The sequence below is a fragment of the Littorina saxatilis genome, linkage group LG17 (genome assembly GCF_037325665.1).
Source record: "Littorina saxatilis isolate snail1 linkage group LG17, US_GU_Lsax_2.0, whole genome shotgun sequence".
Classification (NCBI taxonomy): domain Eukaryota; kingdom Metazoa; phylum Mollusca; class Gastropoda; order Littorinimorpha; family Littorinidae; genus Littorina; species Littorina saxatilis.
In genome coordinates, this window is record NC_090261.1 from 789,458 (window position 1) to 813,555 (window position 24,098).

A 24,098-nucleotide genomic window follows, 5' to 3' on the forward strand; every position below is an offset into this window, starting at 1 on the left:
ACTTGTGCATATCATGTCCGTACATTTGTGTTTATCCCTCACTTGTGCATATCATGTCCGTACATTTGTGTTTATCCCTCACTTGTGCATATCATGTCCGTACATTTGTGTTTATCCCTCACTTGTGCATATCATGTCCGTACATTTGTGTTTATCCCTCACTTGTGCATATCATGTCCGTACATTTGTGTTTATCCCTCACTTGTGCATATCATGTCCGTACATTTGTGTTTATCCCTCACTTGTGCATATCATGTCCGTACATTTGTGTTTATCCCTCACTTGTGCATATCATGTCCGTACATTTGTGTTTATCCCTCACTTGTGCATATCATGTCCGTACATTTGTGTTTATCCCTCACTTGTGCATATCATGTCCGTACATTTGTGTTTATCCCTCACTTGTGCATATCATGTCCGTACATTTGTGTTTATCCCTCACTTGTGCATATCATGTCCGTACATTTGTGTTTATCCCTCACTTGTGCATATCATGTCCGTACATTTGTGTTTATCCCTCACTTGTGCATATCATGTCCGTACATTTGTGTTTATCCCTCACTTGTGCATATCATGTCCGTACATTTGTGTTTATCCCTCACTTGTGCATATCATGTCCGTACATTTGTGTTTATCCCTCACTTGTGCATATCATGTCCGTACATTTGTGTTTATCCCTCACTTGTGCATATCATGTCCGTACATTTGTGTTTATCCCTCACTTGTGCATATCATGTCCGTACATTTGTGTTTATCCCTCACTTGTGCATATCATGTCCGTACATTTGTGTTTATCCCTCACTTGTGCATATCATGTCCGTACATTTTTGTTTATCCCTCACTTGTGCATATCATGTCCGTACATTTTTGTTTATCCCTCACTTGTGCATATCATGTCAGTACATTTTTGTTTATCCCTCACTTGTGCATATCATGTCCGTACATTTGTGTTTATCCCTCACTTGTGCATATCATGTCCGTACATTTGTGTTTATCCCTCACTTGTGCATATCATGTCCGTACATTTGTGTTTATCCCTCACTTGTGCATATCATGTCCGTACATTTGTGTTTATCCCTCACTTGTGCATATCATGTCCGTACATTTGTGTTTATCCCTCACTTGTGCATATCATGTCCGTACATTTGTGTTTATCCCTCACTTGTGCATATCATGTCCGTACATTTGTGTTTATCCCTCACTTGTGCATATCATGTCCGTACATTTGTGTTTATCCCTCACTTGTGCATATCATGTCCGTACATTTTTTCATTCCTCACCTGTGTACATAATCATTATCTTGAAACTGTGTGGTGATGTGAGTGTGTGTCACGTGCAGATCGGGACAGACAGTCACGAGGCGGTGCACCCAGAAGACAGGCAGCCTGTGAGCCGAGGTCTGCACAGATGGCGAGGGACCACTCTCTTCACGCCGCCACACGACCCACACACCCCCGCGTCTCGCTCCCCCTCCCCCTCCCCTCCCGGCACGGGCAACACGGGGTGTGACAGTGACAGGGAGCCCTTCCACACACTGAGGCTGATCGACACGGCGCACCTCTCTCTCTACTCTCGCTCCAAGCAGCGCCGACAACGACGGAGCGCGGATATTACGCCACCACAGCCCGGGGAAGACCCACCTCAGCCCGGGGAAGACCCACCACAGCCCGGGGAAGACCCACCACAGCCCGGGGAAGACCCACCTCAGCCCGGGGAAGACCCACCACAGCCCGGGGAAGACCCACCACAGCCCGGGGAAGACCCACCACAGCCCGGGGAAGACCCACCTCAGGACCTCTCTGACTCTCCGACACACGTGTCCTGTGATGACCGCTCCCCGCTGACCCACACCGCTCTGTCTGGCGGGGACAGGGGTCAACGTGGTTCATCAACTGACCACAGTGACATCACACCCAGACAGGTGTTAGGGGTAAAGGAGAAAGAGGAGGAGCAGGACAGCGTGTCTTCACAGAGACATAGTCACGGCAAACCTCGTCCACAGCGTCGTAATGGAGTCTCGGTAAACGGGACTCTGCGGTGGCGAGATTTCAGCCCAGTAAGGGCTGGCCGTGACGACAGTGATGACGAGGTAGAGTGTGAGGAGATGTACGGGTTGGGTTGTGACGGCGGCAGGAAGGCCAGTTCCCGTGGTAGCATTGACGACGAGCTGGCCGTCATATTTGAACACGATCCCGGTGATGGTGATGGTGGTGGTCAAGAGACGTTAAGAGGGGAGGCGGCGGTAAGGCGGTGGACTGGCCGTAGTGTGAGTGGTGACAGTGCAGATGACGTGGACAGCCACGTTGTGAGTGACGACAGTGACGATGGTGACGTGACCGCTAGCTGTACAGACGAGGAGGGCCCAGGGGAGTACGACGAGCGGCGGTCCAGAGCAGCCAGTCAGGACGCCGTCACAACCAGCGACTGGACCTCCAGCCTGTACCCTGATGACAACTGTGGTGACGACGACGATGACGACGACGGTAGCGACAAAGATAGCACGTTGAGAAAGGACCAGGTGTCTCCACCCAATCACGCTCACTTCAACGACAGCAGCTTCGACCGGAAGTGGAGGTTTCACACCAAGGCAGCAAGCCAGAACAGCTCTTCCGCTGGCGACACGTCAGGTCACTGGCGCGTGAGTTTTGAGGCTGATGACGTGCAGACTAACATTGATGACGTCATTCAGGAGGCTGACCAAGACGACGGGTGGTCGTTTGGCAGCCAGGACCACGACGGTCAACGTCACAGGCAGAGGACGTTCAGCGACGAGGCCTGGATACCAGATACCCCCACCACCACCACTACCTCTGAACCTACGCCGGAATACTATCAACACCGCGAGCCTGCGTCCACACACGAGTTTGTGGAGACGTCGGACGAGCCTTGTGAAGACCTGGCAGCCAGTGACAATGCGGACACGCGGAGCCTGGACACCCTCAGCACAAGCACTGACTCCGACCTCACCACACACCCAGCACACAGCCTCGGCGACAACAGGCGCAACTTTCTGATGGAGATTGCGCAGATGGGACAGGGCTACGCCGTGGATAGGTTGGCCGCGGGGTACGCACCCGCTCGTACAGACCGTTATGATAACTTATTGCAGCACGAATCTCTCAGGGAGGAGGAGAATAGAAGTCATGTGCATGAACGCTCGGGGATAGCAGATACAGTGCCAGGACAGGCAGGCTGGAGTTCGTGGCATAATAACACTTTACTTGACAATCATGATATCGGCTCAGACACACACACACAACTTAGTACCTCATTTCTGGACAACTCAGACGAAAACCAAAAAGTCAAATCACATCATAGTACAGGCAACGAAACAACCACGTTAATTCCACGCGAAGACTCATCAGGGCATTTCACGGGTGTAGGAAGGACGAACGGAGACTCTCAGTATGACGTCACAGAGAGCGGAGGAGTGTCTGCCGGTGACCCTGTACACCCCCTACGAAGGGAGCAGGAGCGGCGACTGGACGCGTGGGTGTGGAGCATCCAGAGCACGGACAGCAGTGTCGACCTGCCTCTCTCCTATCACGACACCTTCAGGGGGCTGGATGGCGGCAGTGACGACGTCTTCCTCCACTTTCCCGTCAGTTTGGAACCTTCTGCTGCTCGACTGGATGTCTGTGTGTGTCAGAGGTAGCGAGGGAGGGGGGAGGGGGGAGGTGGGCGAAACAGTGTGTGTGTGTGTGAGTGTGAGTGTGTGTGTGTGTGTGTGTGTGTGTGTGTGTGTGTATGCACTCTTGTTTATCCCATTCAGTGTGTGTCCGCGCGTCATGTGTGTGTCAGACAGGGGGACAACGTGTGTGTGTGGGTGTGTGGGTGTGTGTGAGGGGGTGGGAGGGGGGGGGGCTTGTGTGCGTGCGTGTGTGTTTGTTGCACTGGTATTAGTGGATGAGTGTTTGTGTGCGCGCGCACATGTGTGTGTGTTTATGAGTGTGTCCTCGCGTTCTCATATATATCAGTGTTTGTTTGTGTAGCTTTATAATCGTGACGTGTAACTGTAGTAGCTGGCGGTGTTCTAACCAACGGTTACTGTGTCCCTATTGGTCACAGGAGCTGGAGTACGAGCACCATGACGTCACGCTCGTCATGACTGGTGACGATACGAGGTTCGGCTTCTCCGTCATCGGTGGTTATGACGAAGGCATTGCGCCACGTGTTGATGACATCACGATTGGTGAGTACGTCATACTCAGTAGTGAGATAGTTGTCTGTCTGTCTGTCTGTCTGTCTTTACGTCTCAGCCTTGCGTTTGCACACACAAGTTTCAATATGTTTTAAAACCGATTGGTCACTTCAGTAACAGATGTTGTTGATGCGTTCCTCGCATTGCCTGTTGTGAATTAAACATGACTGGATCAGTTTTAAGTGGACGTTCGGACTTCATTCTCCGTTGACATGTTAAAATACAAACATGTTCACATTAATGTTCATCAAAACGTCCCTCTTTCTTGCCTCTTAGCAATCGAAACTCTCCATTCCAAAAGGCAAATAGAGAGTGGACGAAAAAAACACAAATTATTTCAAAGAAATCTTAGAGCCAGACAGAAAAATAATCGATCAGTTCGATCGTCATCTCCTTCCCGCTGGTAACCCTGGTCGTGCTTTTATCCCGTCCGTTTTAGGACTGAGGTCTGATTGTGGGTGAGATGAAAAAGAATAATCATGGCGTGCGATGCGGACGGCTGGTCCCGGGGAGAGCATCCTTCCTCTTTCTAGAGTGCCGGCTAAAAGGGAGGTAAGCAGGACCGCCTGCAGAAATGGTCGATCAAAGGGGGATTACCGGGGGGAGGTTAGTGGTGCAGGGGCTGAGAAAGGGGCGGCAACTCTGTGTTAATGGTCCCTGACACAGAAACAACTCGCACTTTGCGCCAGACTACTGCAGCGTTTTATGATGACCCTGTCCGCTGACGGCGTCCTTGACCTGTCTGATGAAGGTCAGTGTCTAACTATGATGTGTTAACGTGTAAGGCATGGCCAGCATAGCACATCCTTCAAACATGATACATGACGCTGCAGGCATCGCCGTTTGGTTGGCCATGGATTCATGGGATGTGGTCAACATAAAATCTGTTTTTTGTTTTTATTGTGTTTTTGTTGTTGTAACCTGTTAAAGGCACAGTAAGCCTCCCGTAAACCATCACAGATACGGTCAGGCTTTTACACACAGTACAAACACCCTTTCATTTAAACACTCACCGATTGAGAACATCCTAGGTGCCCTCCGTAAAGAGCGAACCATTTTCAAGGAATTTATTTTTGCGTGGTTTATCTTACCCCTGAGCCATCCTGAACCCGTGTGATCCAGTTTCCCTTTTTCACAATGTAGTCGTCAGTTAGTCATTTGAATGCGACTCGATTGTGAGCTTATCTACAATAGCACGTTTTTATGCACGAAACAAACGGCTGTGGTTCACAAGAACTCCAGCGATGGCTTTTGACTGTTGAGAGGAACGGCGATATGCCGCATAAACCGTCGTCTGCTACGACCCTTGCGTGACCCTGCTTCCGGGCTTTTCTTTTTTCAAACTTTCACAACTTCGAATTGTACTGATCTTGTCTTGATGAAAAAAGAATTCTTTTATGATTAAAGAATGTTTGTGTAACAAGCTGTCAATTTATTATTTAGATTTTAAAAGTTAGGTCTAGCGCAAAAAGGCACCACGGTCCAGAAACATTCTGATAATCATCGATCCACGGCTATCTCCAGTTTAAGGGAAGTAACTCATTTTTGACCTGAGTTCAGGATGGGTCCAAAAAGTGTTCGAGACAATCTGCAAAATTAATTCTTTAAAAATTGCTCGCTCTGTACGTAGGGCACCTAGGATGTTCCCGTTTGGTGAGCGTTCAAATGGAAGGGTGTTTGTACTGTGTGTAAAAGCCTGACAGTATCTGTGATGGTTTACGGGAGGCTTACTGTCCGGGCGTGATTTCCGGGATATTCATAACAGCCGTCCAGCACCAAAACGAGGCGCCATTGTTGTAAAGGGCCAAGTCCACGAAAATAAATTCTTTGAAAATTTCTCACGCTCGACAGAAAGCAGCCAGGATGTTCCCGTTCGGTGAGCGTTTAAATGGAAGTATGCTTGTACTGTATGTAGACGCTCGGGGAGCTGTGTGATGGTTTACGGGAGGCTTACTGTGCCTTTAACTTGAAATGATGCGCGCTCTTTTCTGCAGTGTTCGTTACAGTATGATAATTATGCAGAGTGAGACTCATTCCTTTTACCCGTGGATACCCTGAAGGATCGGACCAAGCGGTTGTGTTGTGAGACATTCCCAACAACAGGGTGCCAGTGCCGTGCATTCTGACGGTGTTGCTGTGGCAACCCGCAACGTTGAACGCTCAACGCTGTTGAAAAAGAACCTGCGCGCGCTACTGTGATGAACAAGCAGAACTGTGGAGGACTGAGCTCTTCACCATCGGCCCTCCGTGCCGGTGTCACGATTTCATCTTTCGCCTGTGTACATATTTCCCCCTCGACACTCAAGACTGAAATGTTGTTTCCTGGTAAAATTAAGAAGTGAAATTATTTAAGGACGAAAAGCATGTCAGTTTCTTGCATGTGAAGAAAATTGGTGGTAAAATTTAATAGATTTCACCCCCAAAATCGAATTCTTCGAAAACGTGTACTGAGTGGTTACGTCCCTTGAGTAAGAAGGAAAACATTTTAGGATGAATCAAATTTCTAAGTTAATAAAACAAATTGGTTGGACACATTTGGCCCCATGAATGTAAGGTACACAAGGTCGCTCATCAGTACTATCGAAGGGTGTTTTTTTGTTCAGTGTAGAGTTTATACTAGATCAACGAGGCCAAGAAGCGAAATAGGGGAAGGACTCCTAATATGGACCACTTTCAGTTTCATGCTGATAACTAGCTTGTTTTCTTATGAAGAAGTTTTATTTTGTGTTTGGTAGTCCTTCTCTCTTAGGTTAACTGTCAGGCCTAATTAGAGTAAAATATCTTTGATAGATATTCAGCAAAAATTAAAAACAGAAAAAATCACAAATGGTCCATATTAGGCGCCCAGGCTCCTAATATGGACCAGTAAAGCGGCCTTCACGAATCACCGTAAAAAAAACCCTATTCTTCCAAATAACATGATACAACTTAGTGTGCAAGTCAGACAAATTAAAAGATGCTTTAGATTTATCTGTTTCTGGTTGATGAGAGCATTATTTGAAGCACACCAGGAAAATAAAGAAGCTTATCAAAAACAGAGTGAAAATAAGTGAAACTATGAACTTCTACGAAAAGAAGACTATTTGTTATATTGTTTTGAAATCTCGAGGGCTAGTTATAGGTTATTTTCAGCAAGCTTCATAATGAATTAATGAAAATAACCTTTAGTTTTCAATTTCTTCGATTTGTTGAAGGTGGTCCATATTAGGGGACTCACTCACACATACTTTGAGATTTTGCTATTATTTTTTGTTTGCAGTAGAAACTCGGGGTCAACACTGCTAAAATGTAACAAATACGGTCTTAGCTGTCATAAATAGCAATTTTTGTGTGATATAAGCTTTGGCTGTGGACAGAAACGAGTCGGTTTTAGGCAGCAAATTTAGAGTGGACGCTGCCAAAAGTGAAACAAGTCGCGTAAGGCGAAAATACAATATTTAGTCAAGTAGCTGCCATTTTTCAGCAAGACCGTATACTCGTAGCATCGTCAGTCCACCGCTCATGGCAAAGGCAGTGAAATTGACAAGAAGAGCGGGGTAGTAGTTGCGCTGAGAAGGATAGCACGCTTTTCTGTACCTCTCTTTGTTTTAACTTTCTGAGCGTGTTTTTAATCCAAACATATCATATCTATATGTTTTTGGAATCAGGAACCGACAAGGAATAAGATGAAAGTTTTTTTAAATTGATTTGGACAATTTAATTTTGATAATAATTTTTATATATTTAATTTTCAGAGCTTGTTTTTAATCCGAATATAACATATTTATATGTTTTTGGAATCAGCAAATGATGGAGAATAAGATAAACGTAAATTTGGATCGTTTTATAAATTTTTTATTTTTTTTTACAATTTTCAGATTTTTAATGACCAAAGTCATTAATTAATTTTTAAGCCACCAAGCTGAAATGCAATACCGAAGTCCGGGCTTCGTCGAAGATTACTTGACCAAAATTTCAACTAATTTGGTTGAAAAATGAGGGCGTGACAGTGCCGCCTCAACTTTCACGAAAAGCCGGATATGACGTCATCAAAGACATTTATCAAAAAATGAAAAAAAACGTTCGGGGATTTCATACCCAGGAACTCTCATGTCAAATTTCATAAAGATCGGTCCAGTAGTTTAGTCTGAATCGCTCTACACACACACACACACACACACACACACACGCACATACACCACGACCCTCGTCGTTTCGATTCCCCCTCGATGTTAAAATATTTAGTCAAAACTTGACTAAATATAACAAGTCGCGTAAGGCGAAAATACAATATTTAGTCAAGTAGCTGTCGAACTCACAGAATAAAACTGAACGCAACGCAACGCAGCAAGACCGTATACTCGTAGCATCGTCACTCCACCGCCCGTGGCAAAGGCAGTGCCCGTGGAATTGACAAGAAGAGCGGGATATTCGTTGCGCTGAGAAGGATAGCACGCTTTTCTGTACCTCTCTTCGTTTTAACTTTCTGGGCGTGTTTTTAATCCAAACATATCATATCTATATGTTTTTGGAATCAGGAACCGACAAGGAATAAGATGAAAGTGTTTTTAAAACGATTTCGAAAAAAAAATTTTGATAATAATTTTTATATATTTAATTTTCAGAGCTTGTTTTTAATCCGAATATAACATATTTATATGTTTTTGGAATCAGCAAATGATGGAGAATAAGATAAACGTAAATTTGGATTGTTTTATAAATTTTTAATTTTTTTTACAATTTTCCGATTTTTAATGACCAAAGTCATCAAATAATTTTTAAGCCACCAAGCTGAAATGCAATACCGAACCCCGGGCTTTGTCGAAGATTACTTGACCAAAATTTCAACCAATTTGGTTGAAAAATGAGGGCGTGACAGTGCCGCCTCAACTTTCACGAAAAGCCGGATATGACGTCATCAAAGACATTTATCAAAAAAATGAAAAAAACGTTCGGGGATTTCATACCCAGGAACTCTCATGTCAAATTTCATAAAGATCGGTCCAGTAGTTTAGTCTGAATCGCTCTACACACACACACACACACACACACACGCACACACATACACCATACCCTCGTTTCGATTCCCCCTCGATGTTAAAATATTTAGTCAAAACTTGACTAAATATAAAAAGAGAAAAAGCCTAACGGTTTTGAGGTTTGTGTTTCTGCAACTGTTTTGACATGTGCAAGTTATCAAGAGGGGGTGAATACAGCGAATGAAATTGTTTTTAGAGCTCTAGCGCCGTTAGTTTGTCAGAACAGGAGGTGGTCTATATTAGGAGCCGGTCCATATTAGGAGCCCTTCCCCTATCAACACGGCGAAAGATGAAAACGTCACACCGGCATTGTCAATACGCCGAGTCCAGTGTTTATAGTGTTTGCATGATACAACTTTGCAGCGACTGTGATTAATAACCAAGCTTTGTATTTCGAGTCTATGAGCGTGCATGGGCTGTCTCTCTGACTCGTGTTCAAGACGCCGTTACTGTTAAACAGCCGTTTTCTTTCTTCCGTCGACACAACGGGCTTTGTATTACGAGAACAACGCTGAGTATAAATGTTGAGTTCGCCTTCTCTTTCAAACTGACTTCAGTAACAGAATGCTAAGTGAGAAAACAAAAGGTCTGCGATGTGACGTCATCTTTACAGGGCGACACAATGTTAGCGAAGACATGAGTCGCTTAAAGAAGCCACATCGACACAGGGGCTCCCCTTATAACACCGACATGACCACCCCGTACAACTCCGTGCAGAGCGAGGCCAAACAAGAAGGAAACTCGTTGCTTTGTCTCTCAAAACGTCGCCGAAAAGTACGGTAGTCTGCAGGGATGTTAAACTGATACACGTGTTAGCTTGTAATTGTGCGTGCGCCCTGAATGATGTCAGGGTAATTAAATCAGTCACAAGAGGATCATTTCACACAAGTCAGCCATAGATCTGTGGGTCAGTATATTGTGTCACAACTCTACAGACTCTGGAGGCTCGATTCGTCACCACTTAACTGTCTTGATAATGATGCTGCTATACTGATTTGCAAGGTGAATGGCCAGGGTTGTTTTTAGAGCATCATCCCTCAGGAAATGATTGATGAAGGGCCGAGACATTTGCGAATGGGCTGAAAAGTCACGTGGTGAGAGCATGGGTTACGGTGTTGGCTGCTACACTGTGTACATGAGTGGCGTGTTGGCTGCTACACTGTGTACATGAGTGGCGTGTTGGCTGCTACACTGTGTACATGAGTGGCGTGTTGGCTGCTACACTGTGTACATGAGTGGCGTGTTGGCTGCTACACTGTGTACATGAGTGGCGTGTTGGCTGCTACACTGTGTACATGAGTGGCGTGTTGGCTGCTACACTGTGTACATGAGTGGCGTGTGGCTTTCTTGTTTTACCCTGACATTATTTTCCCTTCCAGTTTTAGTGTACGGCATCTTACAATCCCTTGGTGGTTGTCAGTTCACAGGGCGTCCATGGAAAGTATTTTGTAAAGCACCCAGGTTGGGAATTTAAAACAAGGTTTTGATTATTTATTAGGATTAAAAAACAAGTCGCGTAAGGCGAAATTACTATATTTAGTCAAGCTGTGGAACTCACAGAATGAAACTGAACGCACTGCATTTTTTCACAATGACCGTAGTCCGCCGCTAGTGCAAAAGGCAGTGAAAGTGACGAGCCTGTTCAGCGCGGTACGCTTTACTGTACCTCTCTTCGTTTTAACTTTCTGAGCGTGTTTTTAATCCAAACATATCATATCTATATGTTTTTGGAATCAGGGACCAACAAAGAATAAGATAAAAAAAAAATTTTAAATCTATTTCGGAAAATTAATTTTAATCATAATTTCTTATTTTTAATTTTCAGAGCTTGTTTGTAATTCAAATATAACATATGTATATGTTTTTGGAATCAGAACATGACGAAGAATAAGATGAAATTGTTTTTGGATCGTTTAATAAAAAAAAAATTTTAATTACAACTTTCCGATTTTTAATGACCAAACTCATTCATTAGTTTTGAAGCCACCAAGCTGAAGTGCAATACCGAAGTCCGGCCTTCGTCGAAAATTGCTTGGCCAAAATTTCAATCAATTTGATTGAAAAATGAGGGTGTGACAGTTCCGCCTCAACTTTTACAAAAAGCCGGATATGACGTCATCAAAGACATTTATCAAAAAAATGAAAATAACGTCCGGGGATATCATAACCAGGAACTCTCATGTAAAATTTCATAAAGATCGGTCCAGTAGTTTAGTCTGAATCGCTCTACACACACACACACACAGACACACACAGACACAGACACAGACACACACACACACACACACACACACACACACACACACACACACACACACACACACACACACACACACACATACACCACGACCCTCGTCTCGATTCCCCCTCTATGTTAAAACATTTTAGTCAAGTTTTGACTAAATATAAAAACGAAGGAGGGGAAGAAATTGAGATGAAGATGATTATGATGACAATAATGACGTACCTGTAAGGGGATGTCTCAGTTTCCTCCAGTGCATAAAGTGAATAGTGGTGGCGTACGTGTTGCACTCAGTAATTGTTTCGTGAGCGTTAAAAGGCGGGAAGGGAGGGGGAAGGGGGGGTGTGGTCCTCAATTTCTTCCCCGTGGCGGGGTCAACGAAAGGGCGGGGTAATTACCCGGGAGGGCCGGCAGGGGGGCGGGTGGTCGATGGCAGGCCTGCAGTTCGATGAGAGAAACCACGGTGTTGAGTGAAGAGAGAAACTCGGGGGAACCAAGGTGTTCGGTGAAGAGAGAAACTCGGGGAAACCAAGGTGTTCAGTGAAGAGAGAAACTCGGGGAAACCAAGGTGTTCAGTGAAGAGAGAAACTCAGGGAAACCAAGGTGTTCGGTGAAGAGAGAAACTCAGGGGAACCAAGGTGTTCGGTGAAGAGAGAAACTCGGGGAAACCAAGGTGTTCAATGAAGAGAGAAACTCGGGGAAACCAAGGTGTTCAATGAAGAGAGAAACTCGGGGGAACCAAGGTGTTCGGTGAAGAGAGAAACTCGGGGAAACCAAGGTGTTCGGTGAAGAGAGAAACTCGGGGAAACCAAGGTGTTCAGTGAAGAGAGAAACTCAGGGAAACCAAGGTGTTCGGTGAAGAGAGAAACTCAGGGAAACCAAGGTGTTCAGTGAAGAGAGAAACTCAGGGAAACCAAGGTGTTCAGTGAAGAGAGAAACTCGGGGAAACCAAGGTGTTCAATGAAGAGAGAAACTCGGGGAAACCAAGGTGTTCGGTGAAGAGAGAAACTCGGGGAAACCAAGGTGTTCAATGAAGAGAGAAACTCGGGGAAACCAAGGTGTTCGGTGAAGAGAGAAACCCGGGGGAACCAAGGTGTTCGGTGAAGAGAGAAACTCGGGGAAACCAAGGTGTTCGGTGAAGAGAGAAACCCGGGGGAACCAAGGTGTTCGGTGAAGAGAGAAACTCGGGGAAACCAAGGTGTTCGGTGAAGAGAGAAACTCGGGGAAACCAAGGTGTTCGGTGAAGAGAGAAACCCGGGGGAACCAAGGTGTTCGGTGAAGAGAGAAACTCGGGGAAACCAAGGTGTTCAATGAAGAGAGAAACTCGGGGAAACCAAGGTGTTCAGTGAAGAGAGAAACTCGGGGAAACCAAGGTGTTCAGTGAAGAGAGAAACTCGGGGAAACCAAGGTGTTCAATGAAGAGAGAAACTCGGGGAAACCAAGGTGTTCAGTGAAGAGAGAAACTCAGGGAAACCAAGGTGTTCAGTGAAGAGAGAAACTCGGGGAAACCAAGGTGTTCAGTGAAGAGAGAAACTCAGGGAAACCAAGGTGTTCGGTGAAGAGAGAAACTCAGGGAAACCAAGGTGTTCGGTGAAGAGAGAAACCCGGGGAAACCAAGGTGTTCAGTGAAGAGAGAAACTCGGGGAAACCAAGGTGTTCGGTGAAGAGAGAAACTCGGGGAAACCAAGGTGTTCGGTGAAGAGAGAAACTCGGGGAAACCAAGGTGTTCGGTGAAGAGAGAAACTCGGGGAAACCAAGGTGTTCAGTGAAGAGAGAAACTCAGGGAAACCAAGGTGTTCAGTGAAGAGAGAAACTCGGGGAAACCAAGGTGTTCGGTGAAGAGAGAAACTCGGGGAAACCAAGGTGTTCGGTGAAGAGGGAAACCCGGGGAAACCAAGGTGTTCGGTGAAGAGAGAAACTCAGGGAAACCAAGGTGTTCGGTGAAGAGAGAAACCCGGGGAAACCAAGGTGTTCAGTGAAGAGAGAAACTCAGGGAAACCAAGGTGTTCGGTGAAGAGAGAAACCCGGGGAAACCAAGGTGTTCGGTGAAGAGAGAAACTCGGGGAAACCAAGGTGTTCAGTGAAGAGAGAAACTCGGGGAAACCAAGGAGTTCGGTGAAGAGAGAAACTCGGGGAAACCAAGGTGTTCGGTGAAGAGAGAAACTCGGGGAAACCAAGGTGTTCGGTGAAGAGAGAAACTCGGGGAAACCAAGGTATTCAGTGAAGAGAGAAACTCGGGGAAACCAAGGTGTTCGGTGAAGAGAGAAACTCGGGGAAACCAAGGCAGGGTTCGACACTAGCGGGGGCGGGGGGCGGAACGCCCCAGAGTTTTGTGTTCCGCCCCAAACATTGCCGAAGCTTGGGGCCCACTCCGCCCCAGGATAAATTCCAACAATGACAAACCGAAAATTCTAATGCCAGAGCCAATCACTAAAAATCGCCAGTCAAAGTCGTCACTGAAATTTGCGTTACGATCAATGCCGCAGTCAAGAAAAAAAAACATTGAAATCGTCGAAGGACAATATGCCGCACGGGAAATAACTCCCAGATTGCGCTCTTTAGCGTGAGAGATAAGTATCGCCTTCAAATGCCAAACGCAAAATGTGGCGACACATCCCTGGTTTAAAAAGACATGGAAATGAAGATGAAGAACAGGGTGGAGAGAAACGAAAAAAGGAGACCGATGCAGCCAAAAGCGCGAAGTGCTGTCGTAATTTCAATGTCAAATGGTTGAAAGAATTTCCCTGGCTTCAGTACGATGGAGAAAAACAGACAATGTGTTGCCGCATGTGAATACTGAGAGTGGGCCCCAGATTTTTGTTTTCCGCCCCAGCAATTTCCATCTCTGGGGCCAGTGTGGCCCCAGGCCAAATAAGTTAGTGTCGACCCCTGTTCAAGGTGTTCAGTGAAGAGAGAAACTCGGGGAAACCAAGGTGTTCGGTGAAGAGAGAAACTCGGGGAAACCAAGGTGTTCGGTGAAGAGAGAAACTCGGGGAAACCAAGGTGTTCGGTGAAGAGAGAAACTCGGGGAAACCAAGGTGTTCGGTGAAGAGAGAAACTCGGGGAAACCAAGGTGTTCGGTGAAGAGAGAAACTCGGGGAAACCAAGGTGTTCGGTGCCGCTGCTCGTCTCCCAGCCACACTCAAGTGTGGGCAGCCCCTCCCTGCTCTGGCCTCTTCATGCCGCGGGGACAGGGGAAGCACTTTTCTCGTCTGATGATGGGCCTGAACCACAGAGATTTAGACTTTATCTGATGATGGGCCTGAACCACAGAGATTTAGACTTTATCTGATGATGGGCCTGAACCACAGAGATTTAGACTTTATCTGATGATGGGCCTGAACCACAGAGATTTAGACTTTATCTGATGATGGGCCTGAACCACAGAGATTTAGACTTTATCTGATGATGGGCCTGAACCACAGAGATTTAGACTTTATCTGATGATGGGCCTGAACCATGGAGATTTAGACTTTATCTGATGATGGGCCTGAACCACAGAGATTTAGACTTTATCTGATGATGGGCCTGAACCATGGAGATTTAGACTTTATCTGATGATGGGCCTGAACCACAGAGATTTAGACTTTATCTGATGATGGGCCTGAACCACAGAGATTTAGACTTTATCTGATGATGGGCCTGAACCACAGAGATTTAGACTTTATCTCTGTGGGCTAAACACGGTGGTTTACGTTACCCTGCCGGCATGTGTGTGTGTGGGTGGGAGAGGGGGGAGGGTATACGGAGGGGATATCTGATCGAGAGAATCTTTATGCCCAAGTTTCTTTGTTGGACAAGAGCTTATTCAGACAGTTATCAGTCAACAAGCCAAGAACACATTTCCTTCAAATGGAGCGGAACAAGTAGAATGGTTATTTTTCTCTTGCCTTTCTTCGTCGGTGATTGCTAACAGTCGTGGTGATAAAGCTGAGATGACTGCCTCCATTTACTGTATAAAGAAACTCAGTATACAGACCGAGGGAGCTGTTTGAGTCTCTGGCCACATACTTCTAACTCATCCTGAACTCAGGTCAAAATGAGTTCGGCTCATTCTCTCCCTGACCAGACGCTACAGTCCTACGCGAATCTATCAAAACAAAAATACAGAGTTATCTCCCATATGGTTTTCGCGAGACGAAAATGATTGCAGATTGGCCGACTTCGACAGTGATCTCCGTTCTGTTCTTCACAGTTATGATAAAGACATCGTTCTAAGGTCAAAACAAGTCGAAATTTTGGGACTGCTGCCGGAAGGAGACCGTAATATATGGTTTCATCACTGTCAACTGGTTACAGAAAAAATCGTCTGCTCCAGTCAGCGCCAAAACCAAACGGTTGATTATCACGTGACACTTTTGCCATATTTAGAGTTGTTTGCACAGTAAATACAGCCGCGAAAAATAGCTCGCTTGAAACTGTCTTACATATCAATTCTTTTGTAATTTAAAAATTACAAAACACCATAAAAAAATCATTATCGAGGATCGCGAATCTGCTTATATCAATAATACATTACAAAAAGCTTTAAATATGTAAAAAAAAAAAAAAAAATCGGTTTCCTTGCCAGACAAGGAAACTCAAGGCATCCTGTCAGGGAGAAAATGAGCCGAACTCATTTTGACCTGAGTTCAGGATGACTTCTAACTATGAAGGCAGTTTCCAAGAAGCTCACGTCACTTAAGATTGCGAATGGAAAATGATAAGGAATGTCCTTGTAATCTCGACCAAACATTGCCTTCGGCGAATCCCGATGAAACCCGGCCGAGGTAATCAGTGACTGAAATGCTCGTCTAAAATAATTCTTAATTAGATGACTGAATTTCAAACAACTTTCCTGCCTCCTTTCTCTAACCCCCCTGTCCCCACCCCTCATGTCCCCCTCCTTGTCTCCCTCCCCCGCCTTGTGACAACTTCCTGGCTCTCTAGGACAGGAAATGAAAATGGGCTGGCAGCTCGTTGTGTGGGTGTGTTCAACAGGCAGAAGCCCCGGGTGCTGACGGGCTGTTCTGATTATTGAGCGCGCTGTGGCAGTGTGGCAGAAAGTCTCCGACAGTCACACGCACAAGACGTCCAGTGCGTTCACTCGGTGCTGGAGAAAGCGAGTTGTCCACAGCAAGAGAGGAGTTAGGAGTAAGCGACAAAGACACTGGCAAATTACAAAGTGCTGATAAAGATGTGACATATTAGAAAGGGCTGATAAAGAAGTGACATATTAGAAAGTGCTGATAAAGAAGTGACATATTACAAAGTGCTGATAAAGAAGTGACATATTAGAAAGTGCTGATAAAGAAGTGACAAATTAGGAAGTGAAAAATTAGGTAGTGCGGAAGAAGAGAGTGATGAGATAAGAAGAGTTGATGAAGGAGTGATATTGAAAGTGGTCATGAAGAAAATGATCAAACTCGGAAATGATGGTGACAGTCAAAGTGATGAGTGGTTCCAAAGTGAAAGTGATGAGCTGGGAAGTGGTTCCAAGTGAAAGTGATGAGCTAGGAAGTGGTTCCAAGTGAAAGTGATGAGCTAGGAAGTGGTTCCAAAGTGAAAGTGATGAGCTGGGAAGTGGTTCCAAAGTGAAAGTGATGAGCTGGGAAGTGGTTCCAAAGTGAAAGTAATGAAGTAATACTGGTGAGAATTAACAACCAAATAGTAGCGAATTAAACAAATAAGTTATATTGAAGAAAGTGATCAATCAAATAATGAAGAAAGTGAATATTGAAAATGCGTTAAAAAGTCGTGTGCGATATGTGCATCATTGGTTTTGGTAACCTTTGGCTGCGGTACTGTCTTCCGCAACATTCCAGTGAGTATCGTGTGATTAAAGGTAAACTGTGGCGATTGGCTGACTTTATGGGCTTCGTTTCAATTATCCTTTTTTTATGTGAAGGTGTTTGCAGTTTACGTTGGTCGTTTCACCGCTTCGTTCGACCATCCGCCTTAAATGCTTTTGTGGTGTTTAACCACTTGATTTTTAAGAAAAAACTGTTATTTGCTCAGTTGGCATCCTCAATGTTTGTGTCCATCCGTGTACCTGTGGTATTGTGAGGATGTCGGTGAGGCCTACCTGTCGGGACGGATGACTCCGTGGCACCAGCCCCGGGCAGTGTGTGTCTGCTGGTCTTTTACCCCATGGCACGTGGGCTTAGGTTAAACATATAAGGAGAAGTTATTTGGTGAATTGGACCATAAAAAGTAAAAGAGACACTCGCTGTGCTGTTATTTAGATACTGCTCGAAAATGCTTTGTAACTTTGCTAATTCATTAAATGAGGTTGAGTTATCAGAACAAAAAAGGGACAAATACGTGGTTTTCATAACGATGGAGGGGAGGACCGTTTTGTAGCGCTCTCCTATACACAGTTCATTTGCCTGGACTGGCACCACATGATTAAAAGGGACAGGGAAATGTCAGGCTTGATGTTCAGTCGTCTGCTTTGCTGTGCAGTCTTCAGACCCGGGCCCACATCTGCCCTGGGGGCAAAGTCAGTGAGTAAATGGGATAATAATAATAGTAATAATCAAGGTATTTATAGGCAATAGGGCGCAAATCCTAATATACTTCTAAGCGCCTTACAATCTTAAATATAATCATCTTAACAACAGCAGCAATACACAACGTAAGCGCCTTAAATCAATCTTCAATATAATAATCTTAATAACAGGAACAATTTCGCATTTAAAAACAATAAACTTTAAATAAATACAACACAATGACGTACATGTGATCATGCTTACGACACAAAACGGCAGTAAATAGCGCTACATCATTCAAAGTCATCTGTGAATTCGATCATTCTTATCGCAAGAAAACTGCAGGAAATGTCAATGCATTATTAAAAATAGCAGGAAAAACGGTTGGAGGAGGCATTGCTATAGATTTCCAAACCCGGAGCCAGTTCTATGCTTGAGGGTAAAATCAGTCTATGAATTTGATCATCATCTTTAGCGGAAGAACAGTGCAGGAAATGTCAGTGCATGCTGGAAAGTAGCAGGCGAAGAGGGAGGAGACAGTGGTGTATACTTGCCAGCCCCGGGGAAATCGATGAATAAAGTCGACATACGGGGGGCGGGGAGAGGGGAGCAAGTTTGAGAGCTTTATGAAGGTTAATAGCAATCTGCCTCGCGCTTGGTCGCACCGCTGTCAAATATTTGCCAGCGCCGCAAAGAAATGGAATTAATCTGCTGTACCGTCACGGTACATGTAGGCCTGTCACCGTTTTCTTCTTCTATTCCCTTTCTTTCTTCGATTTCTATGACGTTTTTGGAGGCTGACATGTTGCTGATTAGTTTTGTTTGGCTTTTGTGCTTGTGGCTGGCAGACAGATGGGGGATTTTGACAAGGAGCGTACGCTGTCTGTATGGGCACGTGGATAAGTAGGTCAGTCCTGTCTGCTTCAGACCGTGATAACGTGCAGTATATCGCCTGCCGACTTTTAACAGTGTTTACTAAGTTATTACAAACTGACAATATGATAGACATTTTTCTGTTTGCAAATCACCTAAATTTTTCTTTGCTTCATGGAATACAAGGCGAAAATACAACATATAGTCAAGCTGTCAAACTCACAGAATAAAACTGAACGCACTGCATTTGTTCACCAAGACCGTATACTGGTAGCATCGTCAGTCCACCGCTCGTGGGAAAGGCAGGGAAATTGACAGGCAGAATAGCGCGGTAGTGGTTGCGCTGAGCAGGATAGCACGCTTTTTTGTATCTCTATTCTTTTTAATTTTCTGAGCTTGTTTTTAATCCAAACATGTCATATCTATATATATTTTTTGAATCAGAAACCGACAAGGAATAAGATGCAATTGTTTCTAAATCGATTTCGGAAATTTAATTTGAATAATAATGTTCATATTTTTAATTTTCAGAGCTTGTTATTAATCCGAATATAACATATGTATATACTTTTGGAATCAGAAAATGATGAAGAATAAGATGAAATTGTTTTTGGATCGTTTTATAAAAATATGATTTTAATTATAATTTTCAGATTTTTAATGACCAAACTCATTCATTAATTTTTAAGCCTCCAAGCTGAAATGCAATACCAAAGTCCAGCCTTTGTCGAAGATTGTTTGGCCAAAATTTCAATCAATTTCATTGAAACAAGAGGCGAAGCCTTCAAGGCTCACGTAAGAAATCAACAAACAGTAACACAAACTCAATCACTCCGTCACACATACACACACACATACACACACACACACACACACACACACACACACACACACACACACACACACACACACACACACACACACACACACACAGTAAGCATAGGTGACACGGTGCAAGAGTGCGAGACACTAGATCTAGATATGTCAGTCTGTAGCCTACTTACGGGGACACGACTGCCTGAGATGGCCAGATCGACGCTGCGCTTCCTCGCGCAGACACTGGAAACACGCTGTGCAGATTAACCTGTAGGAAATCTCCTTTGGTATCTTCTTTATCTATTTTTCTGGAGCTACGAAACCGAACAATGTGAAATCGTCTTCTCCGAATCGGCGAACTGCAGCTCGGTGATAACTGTATCTATACCACAATCCTTCACGCGATCTGACCTAACCTTGACCCCTGACCTGGTCTACATACCACACACGACACAAACCAGTCAGCTGTTTTTACCCCCCCAAAACCCCCCACCACCCGTTTTCTTTGGATACACACTTTAACTACATACGTGCCGACGAAATGTTGATCATTGCTTCAATACTTTGAAGTTGTTGCTTAAATAATAACCACACATTAGTATTTCGGTGTTCAGTCAAATGTTAAAATGTCTACCACAGACATACATACATACGCACGCACGCACGCACGCACGCACGCACGCACGCACGCACGCACGCACGCACGCACTCACGCACGCACGCAAGCACAGACAGACAAAAGTTAGCATCGCATAGGCTACACTTACGTGAGCCAAAAATGAGGGTGTGACAGTGCCGCCTCAACTTTTACAAAAAGCCGGATATGACGTCATCAAAGACATCTATCGACAAAATGAAGAAAACGTCTGGGGGTATTATTCTCAGAAACTCTCATGTAAAGTTTCATGAAGATCGGTCCGGTAGTTTTCTCTGAATCGCACTACACACACACACACACACACACACACACACACACACACACACACACGCATACACCACGACCCTTGTCTCGATTCCCCCTCTATGTTAAAACATTTGGTCAAAACTTGACACAATGTAAAAAGCAGGTAAAACTTGACACAATGTAAAGACCAGGTAAAACTTGACACAATGTAAAAAGCAGGTAAAACTTGACACAATGTAAAAAGCAGGTAAAACTTGACACAATGTAAAAACCAGGTAAAACTTGACACAATGTAAAAACCAGGTAAAACTTGACACAATGTAAAAAGCAGGTAAAACTTGACACAATGTAAAAAGCAGGTAAAACTTGACACAATGTAAAAACCAGGTAAAACTTGACACAATGTAAAAAGCAGGTAAAACTTGACACAATGTAAAAAGCAGGTAAAACTTGACACAATGTAAAAAGCAGGTAAAACTTGACACAATGTAAAAACCAGGTAAAACTTGACACAATGTAAAAACCAGGTAAAACTTGACACAATGTAAAAAGCAGGTAAAACTTGACACAATGTAAAAACCAGGTAAAACTTGACACAATGTAAAAACCAGGTAAAACTTGACACAATGTAAAAACCAGGTAAAACTTGACACAATGTAAAAAGCAGGTAAAACTTGACACAATGTAAACACCAGGTAAAACTTGACACAATGTAAACACCAGGTAAAACTTGACACAATGTAAAAAGCAGGTAAAACGGTAACCTGTGGTTGTGTGTTGCCTGTGCTTTCTTGTTACACTTTTCTTTACTCTGAACGTTCGGATTCTTGACAACAATCCACTATGGAAATGGTTCTGAAGCTCTCGCCTTACTATCATCAAACACTCATCTGCCTATATTTCTCCGGCGAAATATATCGTACGACTGCCTTGAATGTGGTATGATGAGAGTTGAGAGAGCTATAGACGCGACAAATGACCATAAGCGACAGTAGCGTGTATGCTTGGTGCATAATGAAGCTTAGAGGTGAGTCATTCTGATCATCATCGCTCAACGGCTATCCAGTTATCTCTCTGACCAGACGTTAAAGTCCTACGCGAATCTATCAAAACAAGAATACAGAGTTATCTCCCATATGTTGTTCACGAGCAGTGTTCGCGAGACGAAAATGATTGCAGATTGGCCGACTCTTTCATTTCAACACGTCCTCGCTACCTTCAGCCAACTAAGGACAGGTTGTAAGACTGAAACATTGTTTCCATCTTACTTGTAAACAGATTGTTTGCGCTTTGTTTGGGTATAAGGAGGCACTTCCGGTGGCGAACATGATGACCTAATATGGTGCCGATCAGTCCCACAATCACGTCTTAGTTACAGCCTCGTCTTTTTACAGGAACATTCCGCAACGATTGCCGATAACGAGCCGTGACAGGGAAGCCGGCAGGGCGTCAGGGAAAAAGGCAAAGGCCCGGGATAAAAACAGGCCTCTCCATACACTCAATTGTCCTCGCTGACAAGATGGAGGGCTGATGGAGACACGTGATTGTCAAGTGAGAGTTAATCGAATGTGGAGGGAGATGTTGTTAGGCAGATGAGCAATGCACGCAGATTGGGTTTCACCCTTGAGGGGCCGCGGGGCGAATAGCGGCATGTCTTGGTCAATGCACCCTTCGTTGCGCGTCCGTCTTTGGGGTGGGTTTCTGGTTTTGGTTTAGCACAGGTCGTCGGTTTCATAATGTGTGCGTGTGTGTGTGTGTGTGTGTGTGTGTGTGTGTGTGTGTGTGTGTGTGTGTGTGTGTGTGTTTTCAGATTGACAAGCTGAACGGTTACATGAAATGCCGATCATAATGGGTAGACCTAAGTTGGCGGTATCACCCGGCTCTTTTTCTTGCTGGAGGAAGTCACATGTCTCTGTTTACTGCGCCTGATCTTCTGTTGGTAAAATATCTAAGATGTTATATTTTCTAATACTATTCGATTACTGTGTTACTACTTCAATGTTTTCTGCGGCTTTGAACGAATGTTCCTTTATGGCTTTGGCTTTTGAACAACTGAAACTGTCAGGGTCATCACAAAATGTTAGGTCATGTTTGAAATGATTTGCACATGCCATCAGTAGAAAATCAACAGATAAAAAGCCGTGGAACAAGACGCACAACAGATTTGTAGTGAGAAACATGCTTGTTTGGAATACATGTGTAAATCTGTCAGAACGCTGTCTCCTTGCATGGAACGTGGGACCTTCGGGACATGTTATGCAGATTGGGGTTTTATGTCTCCTGTCGAAAACGAGAAGACCCCATTGGTTGGCATTGAAGGGTACGTCTGTTGTCTGATCATGCCAGTAGCGGATACAAAAGCCGTTTTGAAGTAATGTTTACGGCTTGGAACAAGGAAAACATAAAACACTATACAAATGTTCAGTATAAAGTCAGAAGCCGGCTAAAGGCCTTCTTTAATTGTGAGCGAAGATGACTTCGCGAAGTCCTTTTACCGAAAAGTGTTTGTCAAAGCTTCGTGCAGCGAGCTTGGTGAAGTACACTTTGCATGGTCTACTTTGCATGGTCTACTTTGCATGGTCTACAGTTGCCAAACCAGAATAATTAGACCATTAATATTGCTGTACAGAACTCGAGGAATTCCCAAAGATATCCTTTGTATGTCTTTCTGTGTCCGAGTCCAAGAAAGTGAATTGTTGTAGGAGTGTGGCGTTGTGAGGACAGAGTTGTAGAGCTTGCACAGCATGTGCGACTGGAGTCACGTGCTCACTGCACGTCCCGCCATTACCACTGTGCGCCACCTCTTGTGCTGGCATCAACCTACGTTTCACTGTTTTTCTCTTTCACGGCACCGGGACGGGTTTTTTCTGAGCTCCCCCTGACAATGTGTTGGTAATCTTGTGGTACAATGAGTGTTGTGGTCCAATTTCTGTGTATTCATGCATTTGCGTACTCCGTGCTTGAGGCGAGTCACAGTATACCTAGCCGGCCGTTACTCGATGCACTGATTATTATCGATCAGTGTTAATGGTGATGACTTTGGTGGTGATGATTTGTCAAACAGTCTGTGAGTGACCTAGAAATAAAATGTCGCTTTTCATTATGTTGAGATGGCTTGGCTTAAAGTAGAGTTCTACTGATTGAAAACAACCGCCTTTTTCTCTTCAAGACTGATATTCAAGGTGTACAAATCAAGCAGTTGCAGACAAGTAAATAGTCCTTTGCTTGACTTGGGTACAGTGAGAATGAGGCCGTGGTGATTGTGAAAACCAGAATACCGTATGGACTGGGTAAAGTGAGAATGAGGCCGTGGTGATTGTGAAAACCAGAATACCGTATGGACTGGGTAAAGTGAGAATGAGGCCGTGGTGATTGTGAAAACCAGAATACCGTATGGACTGGGTAAAGTGAGAAAGAGGCCGTGGTGATTGTGAAAACCAGAATACTGTGTAGACTGGGTAAAGTGAGAATGAGGCCGTGGTGATTGTGAAAACCAGAATACCGTGTAGACTGGGTAAAGTGAGAATGAGGCCGTGGTGATTGTGAAAACCAGAATACCGTATGGACTGGGTAA

The 24,098-nt window shown here is 44.6% G+C and overlaps 1 protein-coding gene across 1 annotated transcript in view; it reads left to right on the forward strand.

Moving 5' to 3' along the window:
• Positions 1 to 1,345: 1,345 nt before the first annotated feature.
• LOC138953337 (uncharacterized) overlaps positions 1,346 to 24,098 on the forward strand; it is a 103,391-nt gene continuing 80,638 nt past the window's right edge. Inside the window, exons 1-2 of the mRNA XM_070325136.1 lie at positions 1,346 to 3,601; positions 4,069 to 4,192. Of these exons, the coding sequence (XP_070181237.1) occupies positions 2,105 to 3,601; positions 4,069 to 4,192 (1,621 nt within the window). The 5' untranslated portion in view covers positions 1,346 to 2,104. The remainder of the gene's footprint in view (positions 3,602 to 4,068; positions 4,193 to 24,098) is intronic.